Here is a 23,090-nt window from a genome sequence, read left to right on the forward strand (position 1 = left end):
ATAAGCAACTGTATTTTAGGTTTAGCTTCTTACCTGCTCATAATTTAGACGCTGAATTTCAGATATCTCTTTGGGTTTTGCATCAAGAATATAATCTCCTAAAAAAGGAAAAGTCAAATCATGCTTACTCAAGATTTCTATGAATACTTATGACTGAAGCTAGCTGACCATAAATATATTTTTTTCCATTGAGTGGGATGCCACTGTTTTATAGCCTGAATTATAAGCATTGAGTAAAATATAATAATATAAAGAAATAGTAAGGTCATATATTGACAGTTACAATGCAAATTACAAGTGTAATTACTAAAATGGCATTCCAGAATCACATTGTCTATCATGCCAGTCTCATAATTATTCAGAAATTCATGTTCCCTCTGTGCCTCAACTTAAAAACAAATTCAAACCATTCACAAAAATATATGTAATTGCATAATACAATTATAAAACACAACCACTCATCCTGACTGACACTACAAACATTTGGTGTGTGTTTCCATACACTAGTAACTCTGAAAGGCTTGCATTCTACCTGTGCCTACAACATGAAGGTTATTAATCAGTTCATCAAGACACCAGGGTTCAAGAATTATAAAGTTTTTAGCAACTGCTCTCCATAAACTGCCTCACCTAATGTTCAAATCTGATTTCCACGCTTTTTGATTTTATTCCCTTTTTCCATTTCCAAGAGCTATTTATGTAAGCAAATAATTCTACCTACAGGATTCATTAAAAATATCATTATAGAGAAAATTATGCTAGGATTTACTGAAATACACCTGAAGGACAATGCAGTCACTTGTCACAGCCAATACAGATTTATAAGGGTCCTGTTTAACTAACTTGATTTCCTTTTATGAAAACTTCACCCATTTCATTGGCCAAGGAAAAATCAGTTGATATTTTCTTTTGGGATTTCAGTAAAGTTTTTGATGCTGTTTCTCACAGCATCCTTCTGAACAGAATATCCAGCTAAATAAAAACATAATGCAATAGGTGAGCAACTGGCTGATGAGTCAGGCCCAAAGGATTATTGTAAATGGAGTTACATTAGGCTGGCAGACAGTCTCTAGTGGGGTTCCCCAGGGCCACATGTTAGGACCAGTTTTCTTCAATATCTTCATAAATTACTGGGATGTAGGACTAGAAGGTGCTTTCAGCAAGTTTGCTGATGACACTGAACTGGGAGGAGCTATTGACTAAAGACAGATGCTGATCTCCGGTGACTGACAGCAATAGGACCTAAAAGAATGGCAAGATGCTGTGTCAGGCAAGGGTAAGCATGGATATCAGGAAAAGGTTCTTCACCAAGAGAGCAGTCAGGCACTGGAACAGGTTACCCAGGGAAGTGGTCACAGCACTGATCTTGCTAGAGCTGAAGAAGAATGCCCTCAGACATATGGTCTGATTTCTGCATGGTCCTATGTGGAGCCAGGAGTCGGAATCACTGATGCTTAGTGGCCCCTACCAACCCAGGATATTCCATGATTCCAGGCGTCTATCTTCCTATCACCAATTAGAATTGCTCAAAATGGTAAAGGGCTTGTTGTTTTCTGTTTTTTTTTTTAATTATTATTTTAATTTTTTTCAGCTATGGAAGAACTATCAGGCAACAGTCCAATCATGTTGACTGAACTGGAACCTCAAGAACTGGAGACAGTGATTTTCATATTTGAATAATTCCATAAGGTAACATACAATTTCAAAACCAGGCTCTTCAAGATACTGGCTAATCACAGTTGGCTAAGCATGTGAGTTCAGACAGCATTACTCCCATCGACGTAACTAAAGTATTTAGACATAGGCAATGACAACTCTTCATTAAAAAAGCAACAACACACACTTGCCATATTTTCCTTCTCTTTCTCTTGCTTACAAAAAAACAAACCTAGTCAGTGCATCTAGGTCAAACATTTTACATTTGTTAGGCTACAAAGAGCTGCACTGCATATATCTTAAGAACTAAGGCAAATGCACTTTTAACATCTGGATCACTATGGTCTATTGAAGTGACAGACCTGTCAGATGGAAACAGTTGCAGTTTTGCTGCAGACTGAATCTGGCAATGGAACAATGCCCAGAAAGGAGAGACTTGGTCACTATGACAACTAAATTCATTTTTCATATTATTTTAATTGGGTCATACTATCAAAGATTAATGTAACTGCTGACAATTAAAGGCACAACTAACTCACTCCATTCCATGGTTAAATTTAAACCTACCAGCATGTTGGCATACTAAGCCACATCCACTGCATAACTAGACTAATAACTTTGGAAAATGGTACACAAGACTTCTGAAAGCTTCTGAAGAAAAACATGAGTTACTGAGCACCAAGAACAGTTTTCTTGAAATATACATTCAAGTAAAGCTGAATAAAGAGCATCAGTAAAAAACTGAGTCTTAATATTCACCAATAAGCATAATATGCAACAGAAAGCTATTGTGAAAACCAATCACTAACCTAAATATTCCATCAGTTGTTCAGCTGTTATGATTTCCATCATTGGTGGCAGTTTGACCTGTGAAAGTAAAAGTAAGACTGTCTGTAAGACTTGAAAACAATGCAGTATAGAATGTTAACAAAAACTTTTTAGCCTGAAGTTTTCTCATCACATTTGGCTTACTGATTTTTAAAACCATTAGCCTCCTAGGACTTCATTAAATAACAGCAATGAAAAGACAACAGTCGATATTTAGAGAAACCACATATGTACAATCCTTTCTTTCATTTGCAGGTTTATGCCCAGTATTCCCTTCTCTCACCAAAACCTTCAACCTGCAATCCCTCGACTTCATGAGTGTTTGCACTGCTTGCTGTACTAGCTCAGCTGAAAGCACCTAGGATGAGCAGATTGAGAACTGTGGCCACAATTAATTAGGAAAGACACTTTACTTCTTTATATCTTAATTACATTACTTAAGCGGTCTTAACTTGAAAGCTCCTATGAACAGACAAGAGGCTGCAGGGAACCTAGTGGCAGCAGTTGTTGGAACAGGAAAGAAAATGCTCATGCAGAATTGAGAAAATGACCTCTCAGCCCCTCATCCCATGCTCACACATCAAGGGTTTGATTTCACTCCAACACAAAGGAGACCAAGACCACACAGCTTGGTAGTTGAAGCTTCCATTCTCAATTGATCCATTCCTGCCACCATCACACCCTAAAACTAACCACTCTGGTAGCAGCTAGGACCTTCTTAGATATTCATCTCATCCATCCAGCACCTTGGTTAAATGCTTTGGTTGCTCACCCCCATTTTCATATTTCCCTGCGATAAAAGCCCTCAAACAGACATACACAAAGCCACGCATACTGATATCTGCGGGAGTAACGTAAGAGTCTTCAGACTTGCTGGTTTCTTTTTTTCTTATTATTTATTTTTAACTCTGCATTTTCATCTTCTCATCCTCTCCTCAACATCTTACTAGAGAAAGCTAAGAAAATACAGTATTTATTTCAAGTACTAGGAATTCTTTCAAAAAGAAATTCAACTCTGATCACTATTCTCCAGAAAGAAGAGCACAGTAGTTGCAAGCATCTGGGGAAGAAAGGAAATGAAAGGACAAACACGGAAGGCAAGGGAATTAAAGATTAGGGGGTTATAAATTGTTAGTAAAGCAGGAAATAAGTGAAACATAACTTTGCAAGAAAGAAGGTTTAATTAATTCTGCTACTTAAAAAAAAAGCCACCTTAGTGATATGAATTAAACAAGAAGAAAAATCAGTCATGCTTTCATAGGCACATGAATTTTTGAAAACATCTTTTAAATGAGAAACAACTGACTGTAACTTAACAAAATGCCTTAACCTCTTCCCCAAGCTTAGAAAAGTTTAAATAATCTTTGAACCTGCTCATAACATTCATCTCAAGTGTGCACATAAATAAAAAACATTGTGCTTTGTTGATAAGAGGACTAAAGATTTCAAAAGCTAATTCTTACACACCCAGTTCTGAAGTGGCAGCATTTAAGCCTGAGCAACCATCAGCTCTGCATGCTCCAGAGCCAGACAGAGCTGGGCTGGCTCACTCACTGCTGCACATCTAACAGCCCAGAACAGAACTACTCAAACTACCTATGCCCAAAATGGCTCTGGGATTGCAAACCATACAGTTGTATCTTCATCACGTGAAGAAAAATTAATCCTACTAATAGCTGAGGTAGTATACTAATGTGACAATTCCTTCAAGACTGAGGCTAGCTTTTTTGTTTGACATCTTTAAACACAGACATCAGCTTGGGGATTTCTGCTCTGCAGTGGTCAGCAATTTATTTTTTAGCGAAGAATCAAATTAAAGTAATTCTACTCATATCTGTTGAATTTCCCATAGTCAGATGATTTAACAAGCTAAATCTCAACATTAACAGCTTAATTAAATGCTAAGCAAAGCATTCACGGTGTAATTTTAGACCTGGCACGTTTCAAGGGACCTCAATCAAACCCCTACAGTGGGCTAAGGGGGTTTCAACATGGTCAGATTGGATATACAGAAAACATGACATTGCCAAATGCTTATCCTCACTGAGCATTCTTGAGACATATGAAACATATCAAAACAAGGAAAAAGGAAAAAAAATACCTCAACTTCAGGGGAAAGAGAAAAATCATATAGAATCTATCATTCTACATATTTATCAGAAGAAAAAAAAACAGATAAAGCTGTTGTCCACAATAATCTTTTAATTTGAAGGATGGAAAACTAACCAATGTCTCCAAAGCTTTGTTGCTAGATTTTACAGTATTCACGTTTTAGGAAAAAAGCACTTCCTCAGCTCCACCCATTTCCTGTATTCTACTACTGTGGTTTCCTTGTCTTTCCTCCCAACTTCTCTTCCTGACACTAGCTAGTTTTCTATTTTCCCTCCCGCTGTCCAGAATGAGAAACTAAATCTTTACTACCCAACTACGTGAAGTACAGTTGAGTCACCTTTGTAATTAAAAAGCAGTTGCTAAATAAATTTTTATAGTGAAGAGTTGGTCTGACAAAGCCTACACAGCTTCTGTGCATTAGACTATAACTGGAAAGTTAAATCGTACCTTTAGATAACCTCCACTGTATTCTCCCAACGCTTCAGAAGGGCTTTAAAAATTAAGTGATGTAGTCCTGTACTGAAACTAACACTTCCAAAAAACTTTGTGTGTGTGTACAGAGAAAGGGACCATACAATTCTCTAATGGCTTATTAGCAGCAGTTACAGAGAATCATGGGGGCACGAAGAGACCTTTGGAGATCACCTAGTCGACCCTCCTCACAAAACCACATTCCCTAGAGCAGGTTAATGGGAAAGCATCCAGGCACTTATTTGCTACTCCTCTGAATTCAGTGTTTGGGAAGAGGTAAGCACAGCTTCAACCCACCCCAGCCAACAACATTTCATATTTCTTGCAAACACACAGACTCATAGAATATCCTGAGTTGGAAGAGACCCAAAAGGATCACTGAGTTCAGCTCCTGGCTCCACACAGGACCACCCACCTCCTGCCTTGCAGAAGAACTTCATAAATTTATAACAATTGTCCAACAGCTTTTGCTGTCACCCAAAAATTTTAATATCTTCCTTCGTGATCAGGTTTCCTTCAGTCCCTTTGAGCAGGCTTCCTGTTCTGGAAAATGCACAATTATAGGGCCATTGATTTGTAAGCTCAACTCATCTCACAGATGCAGCGAGGAAGGGTGCCAAGGCCTCTGCTGAGCACTCATCAGAAGCTCACTGGCATCTCATCTTTGGAAGCTGAGTTCATATGAGCAATCTGTGCAAATTCTGGCCATAAGGAGGTTCAGCTCAAAAAAAAGAAAAAGCAGATCACATGTACAGGGCCATTGCCAGACATCAAACTAGGCACTACCACCACAGACTCCAACAAACCAAATGGGTATCAGCAGGAGCACACTGCACCGAGCAGCTCTAAAAAACAGGCCATTTTATGAGAACCTCAAACAGAACATTTCCAGCAAGAAATTTTTCACTCTACCTGTTCCTGCCCCTCAGTTTGGATATATCTAAGCATAAGTGGTTATATAACGTTTACTTACGTAACTGTTAGTCATCTAAATAGGTAGTTCATAGAGTCCTAAGTTACTGAAATTTTAGAAGAACGATGCATGTAGGAAACATCATTCCCAAAACCTGTTTGTTGAGGTGGCTGTGATCTGCAGAACTTTGAAAGGTACTGTTAATGTATACTACTACAACTATTCTCCTACACAAAAGCCTGTAACAAGACATTTCACACAGGCACTCCTTTCCAAGGTTTCAATACTATTAATTATATTTGTATTAAAATGTTTTCCCTTAGGCTTAGTTCATATTCCAAAATGATCTCTGCCCTCTTTTCTCTGATGTTTCAGATAACTATTTTCTGTGTGCATTCTACCTGAGGAACATGAAGCAGTCTTTATACTTATATCATTACATGAGAATGTTTAATCTAATGTCAAAAGTACTTCCTAAAGGCACAGTAAAAACTGAATAATTACTAAGAATCTCGCTCACTTAACAAATAAGATCTTCAAATTCACTAGGAAGAATTGCTTTGAGTATGCAACACACTTAGTTCAAGTACAAGAGATCTTCCTATATTCAGTTATTGAGACTGCTTAATAAACTACTATAGCCCTAACTAAGAAAGACTGAAAAAAGCTGTTCTAGAGAACAACTGGAACACACAAACTGGAGATCTCAAAGTTCTCAGTATATTTAAAATGATACTCTCGTGCAGAGGCAAGGAGTTTCAGCTCTACAGTATGCAAACACCTGAAAAACTGAGTTTCCAATACATCCAAGCATTTCAGGTTTTTAAGGAACAAATGTTCCCACAATCATGGCTTAGACTATTCAGAAATAAATACCAATTTCAGTTCTAAACAAACTGAGCACGTGCAACTCAATGCAAACAATGTGGATTCAGCTTTGCAACAAGCAACAGTTAGTACACATAGTGATATATCTCAAAGTTATCACTCCCATTCTGGGACACGCAAAGCATGTAATCAGGCACTCCATTGGAAGTACTCATAAAAACCTAAAAACTAGTACCATAATCATAAGGTCTCTCAGTTCTGAGCACTTGCATGTATCTTCTGAATTTATACAAGACTTTTAGTCATCCTGTAGGAAAATACAAAGTCAGCTGTGTCAGGGTGAGTTCTGAAAAAGGAAGGCTGGCGGCGAACACAGGAAAGAGGCACCAAAATGAAACCCTTTACCTTGCCATTCTCTATTCAAGCTTGATTCCCCCTCCTTCCCCTTTTCACCTCCTTTTTACTAGTCTTTCTCCTCAGACAAGTTGCTCCTCTCATCTGCCACGCACTCTGGTATTCTCACTCTGGCTTTGCCTACTTTCAACTCCTTGTTTGCTCCCTCATTCCCAAATTAGTGTTACATGACCCAACCTACTGCTCATTTTGGTTCAGAAGAAGTGAAAGCAACACGGAAGCCCATTTCCAGCCCTGGTGTATAACTGGGAACTGCCAGTGACGCACAGGTGAGCTGCCAAAAACCTTGCTGCTCCAAAACACGTCAGCATGGATCCTGACTATAAACTGGGGAAAACAGAGGATAATTTGGAGAGGCTTTATATAAGAGAACCCATTATAAGCAGGGGCAATACACAACCAACTAACAAGAAAATCCCAAAGTACATAAATAGTCTCATATTGTCAGCTTCACCTACAATGGAGAATTGCTGGCTGTCCTCAAGTCATGTAAATTCTGCTGAGGTTTACGTACACAGAATTACAGAAAACCCTTTCTATAAATCCTAGCAAGCAACAAGAAATATAAGGGTACTCCAATGAGGCTTTTTTGTTTATAACAACTTATCAAATTTGATGCCACATTCATTCTTGCTAACGTAGCCTTTGATCAAAGCAGAATGTCAGATCAAATCCTTGATGGAAGGCAGTAGAAGAAAGTAATTATACATTTATGGAAGGAAAGAAAGAACACTAAAAAACAAAACCTCTCAAAAAATTAAGAGCAAACAACAAATACAGTGTTGTCCCATTTATACCTTTTCATTAACTGAACACTTAAAATATAAATGCTGAGACCAGACACATAATCTAAAACACCACCACAAAGAATGATGCTGAACCAGTTCTTCAAGGCCCTGCACTCACCTCCATACATTAAAGAAGAAGCATAAAAAGAAAATATTAAATACCGAAGTCTACGAAGACCTTTTACATCCTCCTGAGGTAGGCAAACCTACGTAAGACAACAGTTTTGAGCCTCTCACAACTCTCCTGTACTGCTTTTGGCAAGGTCTCAATAGCCATATCACAGAACCCACAGCTTTCCTCCTGATTCATGAGCTATTCTGCTCAGGAAAGCGTACTGGGGCAAAAAGCCCCAAGCAACATTAATCTTCTGATTAACTACTCCTGTAACAAATACCTTCTTACCGGAAAAAGGTCAAAATGAAAACAATGTTATATTGCCTGTTACATCTGTAAAAGCCTTCAACCACTACAATACCCCATTTCATTCCCTCGATTCTATACGTACAAAATGCTCTCACAAAGCTTCCTTATTCTGAGGTCTCATCACCTCACACCAATCCCTCAAGGTTGCATTACCAGCACTTCTTGAGACCCTGCTCCCTCATTTTGCAAGGCACACGATGTGACACCTCTTCTCCGATGGCACCTTTGACAAAAAAATTAATAGCTGCAATACGCTTTATACTTATCTGTTTTAAAGATTTAAAAGTTACAAAGGACTGGAAGTCATACGCGCAATGAGTATTAGACCACAAAACTTCCAGGCCCCAAAGCACTGCTTGAGCACGGCCTGATTCACTCACCACCACCCCTGCCACACAACCCCACAGATGGATCCCCCTTATCCAGCAAGTTATTTGTGCAAATTCGCATTGTGGAAAAACCTGCACGCGTTTCTCTTCGGCATTAACCTATTTTCCCAAAACATCGCTTAAGTTTCCAGTGTTATAATCAAAAACGTTCACTAGAAACCTGAACGCATCCACAAAACAAACAAAAACAGCATAGTTCAGAAAAGATACCCCTGAACTTTGATTTTTATAGTCGTGCGACTAAGAAGCGAGAATGCACACGCCAGCAGCACGTTATCAGCAGCCAGCACGCCGTGGCTCACGCTGCAGGCTCTCCACACGCCGAGCAGCGCTCGCCCCGCTGCCAGCAGCGCACGGCCGCAGGTGCCCCGGCCCTCCCGCCCCGCGATGGCGCCGTACCTTCCAGGCCAGCAACAGCACGTTCATGATGGCCAGCAAGGGGCAGGGGCCGTTCTCGTTCTGGGTGATGACGGGCGTGTTCTCCTCCTTCCAGCGCACCCACTTGATGTGGTACACCGACTGCCCCGGGAAGCGCTCCTTAGAGACGGCGAGGAGCTGCGCGCCCGCAGTGGGCCTGTCCGCATCGGGCTCCGGGGCCGGGTCCCTCGGGGCGGCCTCCGCCGCCTCCTCGACGTCGCTGTTGAGCTCGGAGCTACTAGGGCAGCAGGAGTGCAGGTTGGAGAAGGACTCCAGCGAGTCCAGGCTGCGGGACTCCTCCCCCGGGGGGCTGGCGGCCCCGCTGCTCCCGGAGCCGGCTCCCGCCGCGCCGCTCTCCGAACCCGGCGCCGCCCCGGGGCTCTCCGGCAGCGCCGGCCCCGCGCTCTCGGCGTCCCGCGGGGGAGACGCCGCCAGAGGAGCCGCGGGGGCCAGCGGAGGGGACGGGCTGCGTCGCCCGCCGCCTTCCTCGACGGGCCCTTCGTCCCGGCAGCCGCCGCCGGCCGCCGCCTCCGCCGGGAGGAGCCGCTCGGCGGTGCCCCCGCCGCCACTCTTCAGCGGGTCCGGAGGCGGCGGGGGCTGCGCCAGGCTCTCCATGCCCGGACCGGCGGCCGCCCCGCGCTCTATTGGCACCGCAGCAGCCGATTCTCCGCTAACAGCTCCCGAGACGCCATGACAGCGGCGGCGGCTCCGCCCCGCCGGGAACGCGTGGGCGGGAGCGGGGAGCAGCCGCGGGTCACGGCGGGGCCCGGGGCGGGGGCGCCCCTAGGGCGGGGCCAGGGCGGCCGCGGGCCGGGCCGGGCCGGGCCGGGCGGAGTGCAGCAGCGGGAACTGAAGGGAAGCGAACGGGAGGGGCGCACGGCCCCAGCGAGAGGCCGGAAGGGGCGGCACGAGGCGGGGCGGCCGTACCCGCGGTCTCCCAGCTGTCCGGGCACACCGCCCCACCCGTGCAGCCCCCGGCCCCGCGCCTGCGCAGGAAGGGCGGTGCCCTGCCCGGCGGGGCCGAGGTGCAGGTCTGCCCCGCACCGCCGGGTTCCGCCTTCTTGAGTGGGCGTCGTTGCCGTTTTATTGCGGCTGTTAAGCATCCCTGACGCTAAGCGCGGTTGTGGTGAAGATGATGACTTAAGGATTAACGCGGTCGCTGAGAATAACGGAGGTATTTTCTCCTCCCCCGTAGCTGCCCGCGCCGTTTGGTCACGCACTTTAAACGCAGTTCGGGGAAGGGGAGGGCTCGTTGTTGTGTACCTGTTCTCGCCGTTCTCCCATCCAGTTCCCCGTAAGCGGCTCCGTCCGCTCCTGAGCTCCGCTGGCCGTGGTGGGGTTTCCCACGTGCTTCCGCGCAACTTTCCTGTGGGACTGAGAATCGCGCGTGTACCGCGGAACCGGCGTTTTATCACAAACTTCTCCTTTCCTGGTTTCCTCCGAGGAAAAATAACAATAATAATAAAAAGCGAGAGTCGCGTGTTGTGGAAGGGGCGGTTCCGAGGGGTGAAGCAGAACGGAGGCGGAGCAGTGGAACCTCGGGTGCCGACCTCCCCGCAGCGCTGCGGGACACGCGCGTAACAGCACCGCACGGAACGCCGCTGCTGCGGCTCCGGGCGGCCCCGTTCCTCCGCCCCCGCGGGGGGGCGCCCTGAGCCTTTAAGGCGCTTCGCTCTCTGTCCCGCCCGGCTCCGCCCCCTCTCTGTCGCGGAGCAGCGGGACACGCCCAGAGCGCGCGGCGGCGGCGGCCCCGCCGGTGGCGTCGCTCGGACGGGTGCGGGTGGAGGAAGCGGCGCGGGAGGAGCGCCGGGTGCGGCCGCCGCTCGGTCCCGGCGATCCGTGGGCGGAAAGCGAGCGGCCCCCGGAGCGCGGGGACAAAGCGGAGGGAAGCGAGGAGCTCGCCCCTCCCTATCCCGGCGCCGGCTGGGGCGGATGCGCTGTGGGTAGGCTGCTGTGGGGCCTGGGCCCGGAGAAGATGGATCTAGCGAGGGTGATAATCCTGCTGTGTTCCTGGGCGGCGGGCGCCGGAGGTGAGGGGCAGCCGTGCCCGCTCGGACCGCGGGGCCTCGGCCGGGACGTGGCCTTCTGCCTTCGCCTTTCTCCCTTCCCTTTTCGGGGCGGCGGGCCCTCTCCCCGGGGCGGCAGGCCGCGGCTGGGCCGCTGCCCGGGGCTCCCTCCCTCCCCCCTCTTGGCCGCCCCCGGGCCCGCACCGCTCCTTCCGCCCCGGCCCTGTCCCTACGGCTGGCCCGGCGCCCGAGCCCTGTCGCCGGGACGCACCCTGGGAGGCCGAGGCGGCCGTCGCCTCCATTCTTCGCTGTGTGATTCCCCTTTCCCTTTCCCCGAGCTGCTGTGCTGCTCCCCAGCACTCCGCTTCCTCGGGACTTTCCGGCGGCGCCGCGAGCCGCTTCCCTCCCGTTCGCCCTGGGCCGGGCCGGGCTGTGCGGGCTGACGGACGGCTCCGCCGGAGGAGGCACGTCTGGAGCCGCGGCCGTGCGTTCGGGACGCCGTGCCCGGCCCTAGGCCGGAGGAAATCCCACTTCTGGCTTCTGACGCAGAGACGCGGAAGTTTGGACGGGCTCCCGCTGCGGGTGCTTCTCGGGGTAGCGTCCTGACCCATTCTAGTAACGTTTAACCAAGCTTCCGTCAGGATAGGAAAGTAGTTTCGGATTTTCACGCGGTTAAATTACCGTGAAGTGGACTTCGGGGCTGTTTCCTGCACAGGATGGGTGGAGCAGGAGCTCGCAGGGTTTCTTGTTTGGTTTCTCCTGTTTGGCTTGGCACTGCTCTTTATTCCAGCTTTCTATGGATCAGCATGTGGGTTGTGAACAAAGAATTGACCCTGAATCCCAGCTTCTATGTGATATCGAAAAGTAACGTCAGAGTGCAGGAGAAGTTCAGCAGGCTGTGCTTGTGGCCATGAGATGATGCTGTGATAATGGACAAAGCCATCTGCAGGAGCACAACATCCCGTTATTTATATTGTTAAAAGCTATCAAAAGGTTTTGCTCATGACTTTTTCCCTTGTGACTCCTATTAAATTATTAAGAAAATTATTGGCATGCTTTTCAAGGCTTTCTTTTCCAGACTAAACTGCTGACACAATTAATTCAGTGATTCATTAACAGTTGTGAGAGTTGTAGGCAGGCAAGTATGTTTCAAAGTTCACATCATTTTAACATGTGAGCTATGCTCTGGTTATATAGAAGTGACTTCATGAAATATATTTTTTTCTGAAAATTTGCATTATATTTGTTTTCTTTGAGAGAACAATGGGCACCTTCAGTGTTCCTGGCATTAGGAAGTACTCATTTTGGGAAACAAGTGTGTGGCATTCAGTGTTTGACAGCACAGAGCAATCTTGAAACAGAGCTTGTTAATGCTTGGCAAGAACATAGGAATGCTGTTGATATGCATCTCGGGTATTCTGTAAAGCTTTCTAGGGGGGAGGGAGAAGTTTATTGTAATGCTTGAATTAAAATTCTTTTAATACTAGAAATATCTATGAGCTTCTATAATTTAAGTACTACAAGTTATTACTGAAGGATGGAGTTCTTCATTTAAAAGATTTTCTTCTGGGAGTATACTAATCCTGGGGAAGAAAGAAAACATCAAGTTCGTCGTTCTTAACAGGGTCACTGTGAGAGCAATTCAGACTGGAAACAACTGGGGGAAAAAAACATACCTGTGTTCAGTTGTGTGCAGCTCCTTTTGTGCTCACTGGCTTTACTCAAATCCTGGAGCTAAGCAATACTTATCTTTATAGGTGTATAGTTTAGAACCATGTAGGTATTTGGAATATGGGATTTACAAAATGATTTCTTTGTACCTTTTTCAGATGCTCTTCCATGTGTTTAGATTGTGTTGTGCTTGGAACTTTCCTGTGATAGCCCAGCGTGTTGAGTATTTTCAGAATTACTGAAGGCTTTGTCTATGTACTCTTATTTATACTCTATTGTACCAGTCTTCAGATAATGTTAAATAACAGATTAACAGAACTGGTGGCAAGCTTAATTCACCGTTTGTGAATCACAAAGTCAAGCTCTTAAAATATTAAAATACAATATAACTTATACACTGTTTTATTTGATGATTTATTTGTGGAGAAACACCAGGGTGATTTCATGCCTTAAAGATATGTGTTTCAGTTGATTGGAAATAACGTAAAAGGAAAAGCAGTCAAAAGCGATCACTGTATGAATGAAGTGCTCTGCAGTGTCTGTTATGAGGCTGTATAACCATCAGTGGGGTTTATGGTTAGAACAGGAGTTATTGGCAGTTCACTTGGGTAGGACCTGAAGCACATCCTCTGTCTGATATTAGATAACTTTTTCAGCTGTTCTACAGGTTTTTCTTTGCAGTCACAACTTTTAGAAAGCAGGAATCCCGGCTGGTCACTTTGAATAATGCTTCAGTGACGTGAAAAGAAATAGGAGAAACCTAAAATTAACCTTAAAAAGATGCGTAGGTCTTATGTTTCTGGTATATAGTAATTGGAATTTTCAGACTTAAAGCAATGTGCAAAGTGAATCTCTGTTCTTCATCAACACCCTCCTCAGAACTGCTTGTTTAGGGATCTGTTTGCTGGCTGTTATTAGTGATCTTGGCATGTATGAAGAAGCTCTTAGTTGGGGGCAACGTCCCTTGTGACTGTCTCATTGAATGCTACAAAAATGCATGCACGTTTATTGAACAGTGCATAATTGGTGATGCTCTTTGAGGAATAGAAATAACTGATAAAATCTGCGGGTGATTTTTAGAAGTGTGGAAGTAGTGCTAGAAAATGCCCTTTCTGGGGTCTCGTTATCTCTTTTTTTCAAGAGTGACTGTGCCCTGACTAGGCTGGTCAGATGCTGAATATAATTGTGAATATATTAAAAAATATATTCTGATATGATATGCTCTTCTGTGTTGTTAGGACTGAGACACAACCCAAGAGTTCCTTGTGCTGCTGGATATTGAACAACCTATTTCCCTGTGCGCAAGTGAGAAATGCTTTTCTGAACACATGGGGGAGATGTGGGAAGGCATTTATAAACTGTCAGCATCTGAATAGTTAAGTCTGCATCCTTACTATAGATGGAGAAGAATACTAGCCTTCATTAAAATGGCTCTCAGCCTCTAGCATGTATCTGGGATTTATAATTAAAACACTAAGGATTTTATATGGCTGGATGAGATGGTGTCTGGTAGAGGCTGCTGTCAAGTTATTTCAGAAATGCTCACGGCAATTAAAAATGAATGAAATCAGGTGTTTATATAGTAGTTTTGAAATGTCATCACCCAAGAACCTAAGACTGTAGTTTATTATTGCTTTTAAAAGGATCTAAAGGTTCAGTTACACAATTAGAAGGAGCCACTCTGCTGAGCTACTTCTTGAGCTGCTGATGCCTGGTGGTCTTGCCCTGGCTGTGCATTTCCTCTGCTCCTCCTTCACTCCCTCTGCTGTTGGATGGCAAGAGGAGCCGATTCAGCCTGCTAACTGAAATGGAAGAAATGATTACTTTCTTGCCAGACATTTAACCTCTGCTGGTTTATTGCACAGGGACAGGCTCAGTGGGAAGGATGAGCATAGGAATGGGGAAAAGGACGGTAGAAATGGAGCAGGCATCGGTTACTCTAGTGATGGTCTAACTACACCCTAAATGTGAGTTTTCAGTGAGTGACTTGATTTTTGGTTATTCTCTTCACCAAAAACTGTCTTGAGCAAAAGAAAATGCATTTTTCAGTCTGATCTGTTTTAGTGCCAGCTCAGGGAAGGGGCAAAAATCAGATAGATGAAACAGAGCAGCTGGACCTGTCCTTCTCCTAGCAGTTGTGAAACCACAGCTCCAATTCATTGTTCAGATAATTCTAGTTGGGAAATAGATAGTTGTGCTATTGGCTTTTGATGCACTTCAGTACAAAAGCATTGAATTTAAATGCTATGTACACTTCTTAATATTAGTTCCATATAAAGGGAACACTTTTTTAGGGACATAAGCTACACATTTAAAACAACTTATTCTGATAACCTTTTTCTTAATCAAAGTTACAGTAAACATTGTTTTAAAGGTATTTATCACAAGCTAGAACTTCAGGTCTGCAAGTCAATGATGCTGTTTGCAGTAAGGAGTTGTCTAGCAAGTTAGCTTGACCATCGAACAGTGTCCAGCAATATTTTGTTTTTTTTGCCAACAATCTTGAATTGTAGTTGAACTATTTGCTATTTTTGTGCAAATCTTACTCTGATTGTCTTAACTTCACCCTTTAGAACAGTGCATGCTTGATTTATCCACATATTATAGGCAGTTACCGTCTTCTACCGTGATGCAGAGAAACTTAATAGATGGTTTTTGCCATGCTGACTTTCAGTACTGTGAGCTTCTGTTTGTATTTCCTCCATAATCTTTGCAGGAACTGAGGTTGGTCTGACCAGTCTCCAGTTCCCCTTTAAGACAGGATGACACTTAGCTGCCAGTGGTCAGGAACCTCCCTCTATCTCAATGACTTTTCAAAGATGATAGCTCCACGTCAGCCAGCTTCTGCGATGCTCTTGGATGCTGTCTGTCTTGTCTTAGTCTTGTGTGTTTCAGTATGTCCATTCACCTTCCTTGCTTTACTCCTATGGACTGCAGAGGTTTTTCTTGGGGGAAAAGAATACTTAATAGTCTTGGAGTAGGGGGAAGGGCACACTCAATGAAAATCAAGTTATTCGGCATCGACCACCAGGTAGCAGTTATATATAGCTGCTCAAAGCGTGCCAAGAGGCTTACAGTTAAAATCCTTTGTGTAATGTGTGCAGCTTAGGTAGAAGGTGAGAAAGTACATCTCAGCTCTGTCCAGTGGGGTCTGTGGCTGTTCAGAAAGTAAGCCAACAGTAGATTCTTAGAGCTTTGTGTGGATGCTAAAGCTCTTTAGATGCACACACAAGTCTTCTGTGTGGACTATCACCTTGAGACGTGTAGACAGAACCTCTGGATGTTTTACCCAGTCTTGTTTATATGAAAGTTCTTCATTTCATTCAATTTAGATTCCAGGAAAATAAAGCTTTGTTCTTGGAGGATTATTCTCCTAGGAAAATCAACATTTCTTTGGTATCTGTATCCTCAAGGGTGGCTGTCCTCTAGCTTAGCAGTTTCCCAAAGTATAATGTAGGCTTATTGCACTATAGTGCCTTTAAAGGTGTTATGCCTTCTTTGATGTTCAGCTGGTGGCAACACATGACACTTGTTGAACAGCTGTTTGCTTGTGCTTCAGTATTTTGCTGCAGGCTGATTGCCATCTCTTTTCCTAGATATCTTGGAATCACAATTCAAAAACAATAGTTTTTCAATGGCAACAAGGTAGTCACAGGAATGTAACAGAGTTCTGGATCTGTGTGTGTGCTATTGTAACAGGTTGTAGGGGTGTGTGGCTCTCAGATTCAGTACCAGACTTTCTCCTTCTCAGTGCAGAATCTTTAACTACAGAAAGTGTGGCTGGTGGATGTACCTACCTGCCTTGTGCACCTCTGTGAGAGCCACCTAGGTGTCTGAACGTGCACCTGCAGTTCTGTGGGGGTGACACTAGTGTGCAGTCTAGAATGCAGGACCTGGCAAGAGTATTTGGAAAGGATCTTGTAGCAGGTATTGTATGGGAAATAAACATGGTCTTTCCATCTCAACTAGCTTCTGCTATTGGCATCTGTCTCAACCCAATCAGATCAGGATTCTTGCTGTTCTGAAATTCCCTTGGGCTAAATTAAGATGGAAAGGTGCCAATGGTCAGTTGTACATTTGCTTCTTGCGACGATACTTAGCACATGGCATGGAGTAGATTATATATTTATTTATCTATACCTTATTGACAGTAAATTACAATGATATGCTTTGCATTACATTCTAATATAACCTGAAAAGGGAGACAGACAAACAGGAAAGAGAGACGGGGATGTGAAAAGAGATTAGATGGGGAAGGGAAATCAAAATCCCTTGGTTTCAGCACGGCCTCTGGTCTGGTAATATTCAGATGGCAGCTGCACAATGACCTTTGAGTTGTAGTCCTCTTTACTTATTGCAAAAAGGGATGTTTTGCATACGATCTGTAGTTTGTATGTATGATTGGAGTAGGTGAGATTCAGTGTCTGCATGTGCATGGAAGGGGGAAGGGTAACACTGACCCTTTCTTCTAATGGAGTTGAGTCATAGAGACCCTGTCCCTTACCAGGTCAGTCACACAGGCATCACTTGCAACTGGGGAACTTCCCAGACTTGCCTGGGGTGGAGATGGCTGTCTGTCCTCTGATGTGCTCCACACCCCATTCAGCAAGCACTTGGGGTTCCCTGTTCCAAGTGCCAGCCAAGTACTCAATTTCCATCTCTTTGCATGTAAGCAGTGTGCCAGTATGCTGAAACAGTGCTGGAGTTTTTCCATGCCACTTTGCAGTATCTTATGGAAGTTTTTTTATCTTAGGGAATTTTTTTTTTCTTACGGAAGTTGAATTACTTATTAAGCTACCTTTGTGGAGAAGAAAATCACTTTTGATTTCTACTTGGTGTTATTAAAAGGTCATCATGTATCGTTTAGAGACTTTAGACACTACAGCAGTGGTAACTTGCTTCTGCAAATGAAAGTTAGCATTTATGCTGAGGCTTTGATTTTAACTCTGACTGAAGTCCATCTTCGGGGAAGCTCTGAAATGACACGTGCTCCAGGTAGGATGCAGCTGCTGGGGTTTGCTAAGAGAGGGAGAGTGAGTATCAAGTGCTCACTGTGAGAGTACTTGAAACGTAAGGACTTGGGTGGTTTTGGTGTTTGTTTTCAGTTCTGAGAAAGGGAAAAGAAATAGCACTGTTTCCTTTGTGATCAGAGAGAGTGTATAACTTTGCACTTGCAAAAGGAATTGTTTTTTGTTTTTGAAAGGCTTAACTTCAACTTAGCAGAGAGCACATTGCAAGGCTTTTTAGTGTGAAAACTCTTCTGCTGCCTTGTTAGAGCAGGTAGCATTTTAAAACTATTCTTTGTGTAACAGCTTAGCTTTCCACCTGCTCGTGAGACCTGAAACCTGTGTGAGGCATTGTTGGGTCTTCACTAGGTTGTTACACTGAAAACTTGTTTCTGGGTGCCTGAAGCTTTTTAAAGAGTACTTTGCCAAACTGAGAAAAGTGGCCTGTATAATTTTAATGAATACACTTGTAGTATTTTCCTACTACAGAAAAGTGGAAGATAAGTTGCTGGATAGTCTTGGGATTAGAGCACTGAAGTCTATGCATTCTGCAACATACTAAATCCTTAGTTTTGATGAAATCTCAAGAGGTACTCTCACTTTCTAGATTTACATTTGGTTTTTTCGTAAATTGAAGCTTTAGTGTAACTGACGCCAGGTAATTCTGAAGTTTTTCTTTAATGCTGGCATCTGGAATTGGAAATCATGTACCATCAGTCAGATAAGTGTTCATCATCTGATAAAACAATTGGACTCAGGCTAACGGTGGTTTGTTTATGGAAGAGCTTGTGCTCAAGGGGGTTTTGTGATAGCGTGCCCAAGTGTTGCCCATACCTGTGTTTCTCTAAACATTCTTCACCCTCAGCATTCTTCATGCTGGTTGCTGAAGCTTTGGATTTGTCCTGCTTCTCATTTAGGTTAGAATTAATTTGGGCACTCTTAAATCGCTGATTTTGTGAACGTTAAAGGCACCTAAGAAGCCTCTGTAAAACTGGGTGAGAACCGACTTGTGTTTTGAGTCTGAGAGAGAGGAAATCAGAATGAAGTTTTGTTATTGGGCTGCATTTGTCAAAGGCAGCATTTGCCTACAGTACTCAGAGGAAATCTGGATGCATTTATCTGCTGTGCATCATTACCTGAATTTTAAAGAGAGATGGCAGTATCATCTTGGACACGTTGCTACTAAGTGCAAGTGATGAACTTGTAAGTATTCATTTATTTAGTCATTTGCTGTATTGCTCATTGAGATGTGTGGAGATGAGACATTAATCACTTGGAAAGGAACAGAAGCACTGAGAAATTTATTGTATTAATTTAAAGAAGACTTCACCACAATAAATACAGGGAAAGGTAAATTTGTGCTTTTGCTTCTGAAATTGTGGTGTTAGCACAATAACTTCTTTCCTTGTGGAAATGTAACTATTTGCTATATGTTACTGAGGCAGTGCTTCAGAAAAGTATAAACTAAAGAATGGTTATTTCTCTGTAAGCAGGAGGCTAAGGAAGGAAGGCTTTGAAGCTCAGTGAGGAGCCAGGAACAATGGAGCAAATGTGTACAGGACAGTTAAATGTTCAGTTAAAAAAATAAATAACAAAAGAGAAGATGGGGAAGGGAAGTAAAAAAGAAAAAGCTTTGTGCAACCCTGAAGCAGAAACTGATGTCTAATGTTACAGCATTGATTTGTGGGCACCCAGACTTCAGAACATAGAAGTAAAATACTGCTGTGCTTAAGTGGTGCAATGATTTTTAAACAAGTTTTGTTTTTCTCCATGTGGAAAAATGTAAAGATTCCAGGTTCAACTTGCAGTTGGAAATCATTTTGATAATCTGTTCTCCATACTAGTTTTACATTATTAGCATATATAAGGTTCTGTTCTTATGCTGTAGCATTCAATATGGACTATTCAGATCTTATATCAGCTTAATCTTTTCACTTTTTGTAAGTGAGGGAGAGGACAAATGAACTTTGACTTTGTGGAAGGTGAAGTGCTGCAGATAGTCAAAATGAGGGTGGTGCATTTAGTGCACTCTATCACCACGTGGCTTCTCTGATCATTAAAAATTCGACTTGCTTCAACAAAGACAGTTTCCTCAAACACCTGTTTGTGTTTTGGAACGTGCTGCAGCAAAGGGATGGTGTATGGAAGAACTTGTATGTAAACTTACACTAAACACTGACAGTTGTAAATACTTCTAGGAATAAATTGATGATGTATTCACACAGATTGCTTGAAAAATTGACTTTTGCATAACTGTAGGAGTTGGTGCTGTCCTTTGAATGGTGTGATGCCCAAAGTAGCTTCTGCAATGAATAGCTGATCTTCAGGAACGGTTGCTTCTTCTGGTCAGCTCTTTGGAGAGCTGATGATGCAGAGGAATACCTCCTGAATTTGTTTCAGGCACAGTGGATGTTTGCGTGCTAACTACTGATACTTTGAATATCAAAATGTGCAATTACTCTTTGATTTTTTGAAACGTTTTACGTTGTTTGATGTTTAATTATTTTCAGGCTTAATGTTTAGTACATCAAGAAACATCATACAATTTGTGTCACATATAATCTGACTTTGAAACCAGAGCCACTGAAGTGGCTTGCTCTTTAATATGGTAGATCTTAAGTAATTCCTTATGACTGTACATCTTAAATGCTTGAACTGTTTAAAAATGTTTTCATTGAGCATCAAGCGAAAATAATCCTGTATGGGCTACGGTATGGGAACTGTTGATTCACGGCCTGAACCACTGATTGGTCACCTGAGGTGAGCACTGAGTCAGCTACAGGGGCACAGGTGGAGGTGATATACCTGTGTGATTGGAAGGGGTGGAGCCTGGCTCCACCTCTCCCAGACCCCACTTAAGGGCTGACCACCACCAGGGAAGGATCTCTTCTTGGTCTTCTTGGAGATCCCTCCTGTGTGGAGTCAGCAGTGAGCCTCAACCGTCATAAAGGTGAGCCACTCTCTTCTTGCTAGTTGTCTGTATATCATCTGCGTAAGCCTACCAAAAATATACCTTCTTCTGCACTATTTTCCTTGAGTGCCATTCTTGGGGGTTATTCGCCTTACAGTTACCTATATGCCAAGGTGGTTTGCTCCCCTATTTTAGTGTTTTTTCCCTCCACGTTATGTTCTACTGCTTGAACTTGAACTATGTTTTTTGGTTTCTTGATCACAGTTGATGAATCAGTTTCTCATAAACACAGGTTTTGTGTAAAGAATTATTACTTTTGGCAAGTAGATGAAATGTTTTGGTTTAGTGACAGCATTTGATTTGGGAGTGCAGTAGATGTGCTTGTGAAGAGTGTCTGTGTTAGATGTGCAGAAGCAGGGAATGAAGGCCCTGGTGTTGGGATATGAAAGTACACTTCTCATTAAATAAGTGCTCTGCTGTCTATTTACTGTGCCTGTGTTTCTGTGATGATGATATAACTAATAAGAGAATTAGTCCTGGATGGAAACATTAGGAAGTGGTGACAAAAATCTGAATTATCCAGAAGTCAGTAATATATATAGTGGCTCCTTACCTGGAGGGAAATAATAATCTGTTAGCTTCCTCCTTGTTTTTGCTCTTGTGATTACCAGCCAGTTGGCTGTTTGGTAGGCATGTGAGCAAGTCTCAGCAGTCTATCTGACAGGTGTCTGGGCAGCACAAGATGTTTTGTTGTGTTATTGACCTACTAATGCTAACCTTGGTGTGAAAAATACTGTGTTAAAGTAAAATGCTTGGTGTTTAGTGAAAATACAAGGCTGATAGCGTCATCCTCTGTTCATGTTTCTAGATCTGTAGGCAGCTCTCAATTTCTAGTGCCTGTGGTCAGTTCTGCATCTCTCATTCATCATGAAGATGGGAGGACAAGAATCTTTTTGTATTTTCTGTCATACGTTCTTAAGCAAGTCAGAAATAATACCTTAAAAGGAAATATTCAAAATAGACCAAACTGAACCTTTAACAAAACTGTCCCATGTGATGGAACGTTCCATGTTATACAGAATGTTGAATTCCTAAATGGTATGATTTGCTCTCAATTTTTCTTGGAGATCTGGCATGGGCCCATATCCCTTTTGAGCAAGTACTTCAGTGCCACGAGAGCAGAGTGAAAATGGATGTGTGATTCTTTTAGGGAACGAGAAGAAAGGTGTGAAGCTGTTAGACTTGACCTGTTTGGATCTGAAACGTATCTCGGGCATTCCCATCAACAGTGATGTAGTTTGCATTGAGGAGTAATTTGGATTGAAATGAAAGTGGAAGATGTCTACTTACTGCACTATAGGTGCAAGTGTGCATTCAGTCTGTGGAACCAGAGTAGAATGAACCTGAAGTGTAGAAGGAACTGAAAAAGAAAAGCGAAAATGCGTGTAGAGTAAAAATTGGGTTCTCATTGTCAGCTGTTGTGCTTCACGATGTCACACCTCATAGTGTGTTTGTAACCCTAGTAAACTCTCAGACATGTTAACGTTTACTTTTTTCTCTTTTCAGGCCAGTATGGAAATCCTTTAAATAAATACATTAGACATTATGAAGGATTATCTTATGATGTGGATTTGTTACACCAAAAACACCAGCGTGCCAAAAGAGCAGTATCGCACGAGGATCAGTTTTTGCACCTAGACTTTCATGCTCATGGAAGGTTAGTGACGTTTCTAAAAGATATTTGCTTTAAACATTTTCGACCTATAATTGTTATTTTTCTTTTTTAATTACTGTGATATATAAATGGTGAAATACAGTTCTCAGATTATGGTATGGTAAAGTGCAGTATTGGCTGTTACAAGCTAGTGTTTGCTCTGGTGTCCAGTGTAAGTGTGAAATTGCCACTTGTTATCGCTTGTTCAGACTTGTGCTGGTAGCTGTTAATGCACTTCAGAGATTAAGTGAGAGTAGAACTGGGAACAGAAGGGCACTAGATTCTGAGTTTATTATGCTGCCTTGACATATTTGTTTACAGAAGCTATGCTGAACTTTGCCTGAGCAGATTAGGTTGACTTGAGGAAATGCATTATTTCAAGTTGCACTCCAAACTACGAAAACAGCCCCAAAGTTTCTTGTGTAGTAAAATGGTATTCTTCTGTGCAGCTGTGGAGCTTAGCAGTTAACTTGACTTCGAGAGAACATAACTGCTGTTATAAGATTTGCTTAGCCATACATTTAATTTCTTCAAATACTGTA

At 43.2% G+C, this 23,090-nt stretch overlaps 2 protein-coding genes across 2 annotated transcripts in view; one reads left to right on the top strand and one right to left on the bottom strand.

Annotated features, from left to right (window-relative positions):
• MINDY2 (MINDY lysine 48 deubiquitinase 2) overlaps positions 1 to 9,931 on the bottom strand; it is a 30,113-nt gene extending 20,182 nt beyond the window's left edge. Inside the window, exons 1-3 of the mRNA XM_065733802.1 lie at positions 9,223 to 9,931; positions 2,466 to 2,523; positions 34 to 98 (exon numbers count right to left, since the gene is read on the bottom strand). Of these exons, the coding sequence (XP_065589874.1) occupies positions 34 to 98; positions 2,466 to 2,523; positions 9,223 to 9,855 (756 nt within the window). The 5' untranslated portion in view covers positions 9,856 to 9,931. The remainder of the gene's footprint in view (positions 1 to 33; positions 99 to 2,465; positions 2,524 to 9,222) is intronic.
• A 1,057-nt stretch (positions 9,932 to 10,988) lies between these two features.
• ADAM10 (ADAM metallopeptidase domain 10) overlaps positions 10,989 to 23,090 on the top strand; it is a 42,682-nt gene continuing 30,580 nt past the window's right edge. Inside the window, exons 1-2 of the mRNA XM_065733790.1 lie at positions 10,989 to 11,270; positions 22,401 to 22,551. Of these exons, the coding sequence (XP_065589862.1) occupies positions 11,216 to 11,270; positions 22,401 to 22,551 (206 nt within the window). The 5' untranslated portion in view covers positions 10,989 to 11,215. The remainder of the gene's footprint in view (positions 11,271 to 22,400; positions 22,552 to 23,090) is intronic.

The sequence above is a fragment of the Cyrtonyx montezumae genome, unplaced genomic scaffold, assembly GCF_038088225.1.
Source record: "Cyrtonyx montezumae isolate F1298 unplaced genomic scaffold, pur_monq_1.0 scaffold_17, whole genome shotgun sequence".
Lineage (NCBI taxonomy): Eukaryota > Metazoa > Chordata > Aves > Galliformes > Odontophoridae > Cyrtonyx > Cyrtonyx montezumae.